Source organism: Phalaenopsis equestris, unplaced genomic scaffold (genome assembly GCF_001263595.1).
Source record: "Phalaenopsis equestris unplaced genomic scaffold, ASM126359v1 Scaffold219553, whole genome shotgun sequence".
Classification (NCBI taxonomy): Eukaryota; Viridiplantae; Streptophyta; class Magnoliopsida; order Asparagales; family Orchidaceae; genus Phalaenopsis; species Phalaenopsis equestris.
Window position 1 is genome coordinate 22,029 of NW_018237906.1, and position 6,000 is coordinate 28,028.

At 34.1% G+C, this 6,000-nt stretch overlaps 1 protein-coding gene across 1 annotated transcript in view; it reads right to left on the reverse strand.

Annotated features, from left to right (window-relative positions):
* Nucleotides 1-6,000, reverse strand: part of LOC110037443 (flowering time control protein FY) — a gene marked incomplete at its 3' end in the record, with an annotated part of 52,608 nt that overhangs the window by 21,993 nt on the left and 24,615 nt on the right. Inside the window, 1 exon segment of the mRNA XM_020742093.1 lies at nucleotides 650-713. Within this exon segment, the coding sequence (XP_020597752.1) occupies nucleotides 650-713 (64 nt within the window).

The window sequence follows — 6,000 nt, forward strand, 5'->3', positions numbered from 1 at the left end:
AGTTATGATAACGTATGCATTTAATTTTAAATTATATAGTACATTTAATTCAATTTACAACAATTTTGTTGATATAGAAGTTTCATCAATTCCACCAACATTATTTTAATTTAATTTGGTTTTAGTGGAAACTATGCAAAGATTTATGGTCATCAATTATGAAAATCAAATAAAAAGTAGACGGACAAGTGATATCCAACAAATACAAGCTCATTTAAACAGTTCAAATGTATGCATATTAAATTAGTTTCCTTGTGCATAAATCAAGCCATAAGTGACCTATCCGTTAGCAGTGAAAAATAAACAAATAAATTACCAAGCCAAAATCTTGCTATAAATTATTCTAACAAGCTTGATCACATGCAAAGACACGTTTCATGTAAGGGAATAGAATTTCATTCACAGTTCAAACAAAGAAGCAACAGGCTTTGGTTCATTTTTCCCTCCAAAATAAATTCCACTTTAAATATTACTTCTTGCAAAATATTTTCCGTGAAAAACCAAAAGAAAATTTCAAAACAAATGAATCATTGAAATCAAACAAAGATGTGAGTCTTAATTTGACGTAAAACTCCTTTTTCTTTTTTAAATAACTGAGCAAATGATTAGAAAGTTTTAACAAAATGTAGATCTGAGGAAATTTTCTCACCAGTAACATCCTTCTGATGCCCTCGAAAAGATTCAAGTTCTTTCATGGATCTAATGTCATAAAGCTGAAACAATAATACAGAATATTAATGCACGAAATTAAACACCACGTATAAAATTAATTCTGCTGACAAAGAACAAAAAGCATCATCTCACCTTCCTATTTAATGAAGACAGTAACTGGACATTCACAACAAATTCTTATTTAAAAATCGAGATATCAAACCGACATTCCATCATAAGCACTAAATCTCCAAAAAATAAACTGAGACACACAGCTTTCATAAAAACTGAAATCTGACCAAAGATGTGCCGTGTTATGATGGTTTTGGGGGGAATTGGCTTCAATGTAAAAGGAGATTTGATTCAATCTCTATGGGTTTAATTGAATCCAAATTTATGGAGAGATTTGTGGATAATTTTGTGAGAAATTTTGGTGAAGACTTTATGAGAAGGCAAGTGGTGTGGGTTGCTTGCTGAGGAGGTAGAGTAGATGGACTGGCTAAAAGGGTGGAGTTTAATGATGGTATCCAAGTAAAGCCGAAGTTCTCAAAATAGAGAGCATAAGTGGAATGTTTCCGATTAGATACCAACTGATGCAAACGTGGAATCAAAGAATTTAAATTCATCTCATCGAAACTCTACAAGTCCATTTTGTTGATCTACTTCATTTTAAATTGAGTTTATTTGGATGCCAATAGGCATGACTGCAAAAGCAAGCATGCATAACGAATAAATGACTAATTCTAAGAGTGTGCATATGCGCACGAGTGAGAGAGAAAGAGAGAGAGATCTTATTCTTATGTTAATTTCTACTACACATCCCATATCTAATGAATTAGATATGGTAATAATAGACAAAAGGGTATGAACATATTATGAAAATCACTATTATATTTCCACCCAAGAAATTTGTAGTAGAGGATATCAATCTTACCCTCAAGGGCACTCAAAATTTGCTAACTTGTCATTTCTTATTCAAATGTGGACTGCATTCAAATAATCTTGCTTAACATTCTTAAAGTGTTTGCTATAATTCCTATTGACCTGCTCATTTATACAGATATCATGCAATTGTAATGATAACTATGATTTTGTAGTTACACTTGTACTAATTTGAAGGAGTAGCACATCCAACTTTTACACAAGATCAAAACTAAAAGGAGAAATTTTATCGAATCAACATATTTAATTAAATTCAAAAAAAATTTACTTACAATCATTAATTCTCTAGTCAGTTGGACGACAACATAACATAAGGAACAAATCTCAGATCATCCAAATATCTATGCAAAAATGGCTATAATTCAGATTCCCACAGATATAATAGCTAAACAAAGCACTAAACAAAACCGAATCAATATAAGTAATACAGTCCTGGAAAACCTGTTGCCGCCGTACAAATGCCATATAATACAAAAGCCAGCAACCCTCCAAACATCACAAATGACAGCAGCTTTAATACTCATCCTTGATGTCATAAAGTAGCTACAAAACCCGAGCCACCCAAGCCATCTGATACCGCTCGAGGGCTCCTAGAAAATATTTAGTACGCAGGTTTGGCGGGAAGGTGGTTGTCGAATAGCAAGGAAGTGGAAATAAAAAGTATTGACGGCATTCGGAAGGGGATCCGTGTGTATGAGCTGTTCCTGGCTAAAAACAACGAAAAGAACAATGAAATTACGAGATATGAGCGGCGAAGAGATTCACCACATGTTCCTGAGCAAGATACAGATACACCCTTGCAAAAGAAGAGAATATAGCACACTTTAGAGTGGAAAACATGGAATACAATCTCCAAAATACTCGAAAACAAAGACAAGTTCTCAAAATAGCCAAACACAACATATAAATATGCTTCTAAAAAAAATAACCTTAATTGGAAATAAAAAATTATGAAATAAGAGAAAAGAAAAAAAAAATCCCGTTGAATTTGATAATCGGATTGAAAATTGCATGATCAGTATCTCACAGTTAAGGTACATTGATTCTGTGAAAGTTGGAATCTTGCATCACGGGATCGCGATTCTACAGAAACTCCAGCTCCCACGTCACGGGAAAATGCCCTCGACCGAGTTATTCTCCCTGGATAGAAGTTTTGTCTTCTTCATAAAAAACTTTTGAAATTGATCTACATCGTCATAAAAAAATGTCACTATCTCATTGTTTCTGAGAAAAAAATTCACCGTTTATGCACATGTTCATTCTAGGCAACTCTAAAAAACCCATGTGTCATTCTAATGTCTGCCTTGATAAAATAAGTAATAGTATTTTCTATCACAAATCGAGTTGAATTACACATAAACGGGTATTCTCATAAATCAAGCCCCAATCCATTAAATATGTAACATGATTCTCCCCGTCCCCATACTTGGCTGAGCATATCTGATAAACATGTCTGTTGAAAGAACCGAACAAAGAATGAAATCTATGCCATGTTGGATCACTCGCAGTGGCTGCCACCTAAAAGATAAATCTTCAGTCAGGACATCCGGCAAATCCCTCAATAGGTGCTTCCCTTTTTCTAGTATTGACTCTTCGGAATCACTACCTTCTAGGTCAATCAATGTTAGTCTTGTTGGAGCCTCTCTAATGGGCTCAATTTGAATCATAAGCATCTCACCCTCATTAGTTGTAAGCTGAAACTCTTTTGTGCTATCACCTTCTCTTGTACCTCCCATCACTATCTAAATTTGCTATTGCCCCCTGGGTCAGTAAATGAGATCATTCTCATGTTTGGGTGATCCGACTCAATATGCTCAAAACTGTGACACTTGAAGTATTTCTTGATTCAGACGGATTTAAAAGTGTTGGTGGTCTCCACCTTTACTCCACTTCAGAATGATTTCTCCTCGGGCGGGGGGCAGTTTTGATGCACCACTAAGTGTTTTCTTGTTAGTTAAACTCTGCATGTAAGGAGTGGCGGTCATCTGATGATATTATTATTTCTCCACCTTCAAATTTAGAGTCTCTATGTCAAGTAGGGATCAATACGAATGCAATTGTTCCACATTACTGATAGATAGACCTCAACCCTCCAAGATACCTCACTACTGTGTGCTCCTCCGGTTCCACCAACTCATATTTTAGCCTGAGTGAGCCATTGAGTTGTGTACTCCACAGAAAAATATCTTTGACACGAGTGGCAGAGTTCTATGAACATATCCTACTGATGATGTGGAGGATGGTAATTGTGTTGCATCTACCTTTCCGTTTTTAGACCAGACGGTGATCTTATTCTTCCCTTCTCGCCATTGAATACCGTTCAAGTTCTCCCAACACAAAGATGTGTTTTCTTGAGCTTGATAGCTACAATTTATTATTATCCTTGGGAACGTCTTTGTACTCCAAAATTTGTTTCATTGTTTATAATCTCTCAATAAACTCATCTGGATACATGCTACTATCAAAATTTAATATATTCACCTTTACAACAAAATCCTAACTTCTCCTCTAATATTTCACCCCTCGATCTGACGAGTCACCATTGTAGTTATAGATGACATCACAAGATTGACTCCACTCAAAAGTGGCAAGCCTCTACTTTAGTTAGAGAATTTTCAGTTGCATACCTTCTAAAATAAATTACTGGGCACCTCATTATGGGTATCTCCTAGGTGACATGTTGTATTTCACGATTAGATTTTCGGCAAATGTAAGATTGCAAATCAAGATTGGTCAGAGGCTTAGATTTTTTATGATAGATGTTGGAGTTGCTTATTAGTGGAGATAGAAAAGTTAAATATTGATAATTTACGGTTAGGCGAGAAATTGTGGCAGAAATTGATAGAGAATGGTAGGGATTTCTTTTTGAGAGCTTTGAATTGGGATAAAAAAAACAAACCCTAAAAATTTAGAGTTTGATGGGCTTTGAAACCATATGATATTATTCTAGAGCTCCAAAAGGTATTTAGAAATGGCATTCAGACGGGGATCGTCGTTGATCGACTGCTGACATGGGTGAAAACAACAAGAACAACGAAGCAAGAGAAAGGCGACGAAGAAGTTCACCATCTGTTCCTGAGCAAGACACAAATACACCACTTGCAAAAAGAAAAGGATACAACACCCCTTAGAGTAGAAAACAAAAAATACAATCTCCAAAATACTCAATAACAAAACTAAGGTCTCAAAATAACAAAATAAAACATATAAATATGCTCCTAATATAAAATAATCTTACTGGAAATAAAGAAAAAAAAATAGAAAAGGAATAAAAAGCTAGAAAAGGAATAAAAACTCTATTGAAATTGATAACTAGATTGAAAATTGCTCGTTTGGCCCACAGTCATGGCATCGATCACGTGACAAACGGAATCTTGCATAGCGGAATCAAGTCCATGACCTATGGAACCGCACAAACACGGTATCGAGATTCCACAGAAAACTTTTGTACTCGTGAATTGGAAAATTCCCGCTCCCGCGTCACAACCCTTAAGCCAATCAAAAGCCAAATACAAACCAAATTATAGAAAACTTTTTTCATGAATATAATCATGTAATTCATGCAAATTATGCAAATGATATAACAAATAATAAATGCTAAAATTCTAATGCGCTTCCAAAAAAACTGGCTTATAAATAAATCCAATAAAGTGAATTGCAAATGCAATTGCGAGCAAGCAAATCACACAATCATAATTAGCCAATATAGATGGAAAAACTTAAAAAAGCTAACCGAATTACATAAAAAATACTTGTGGTTAATTATGCAGTTTTAGGATGTACCCATTATAGATAAAAAAATTTTAAGAAACTAGCCAAATTATATAAAAAATAATTGTGGTTAATTATGCAATTTTAGGATGGAACAAAAGGACGCAGTTTCATAGTTCAAGTTTCTCTGAAATAAACAAATTCCATCAATATTGAATTCATGTAGCTCTCGTCATAAAGTTTGCTCAACGAATTTACATGTCACTGAACTGAAAAACAAGAAAATATCTAATAATGTATAAAATAAATAATATCAACCTGCACTGCATCAAGGGCTGTATTTTTAAATTACCCATGTAATTTGTCAACTATAGTCATTGATTGGTTCGATTTAACAATCTGTAATTATACCAACATGCAAGTTCAAGTTCATATTTGTTCGCAAACTTTCAGTTCTAACTTTTGATGACTTATAGGCTCAAATTCCTGAACAAGATTTATCATAAATGCAAATTCAGATTCAACAGCATCACATATAGATTCACATAATAACAGCAAAATCAATTTCTCATAAAAACATCATCAAAAGAATATTCATGAAGTACTGTCCTTTCTTTAAATTGATCAACGTTCACCATACATGATTCTTTTTTTTTTGTTTAACCAAACATGATTATTGAATCACGTATTTGGCAA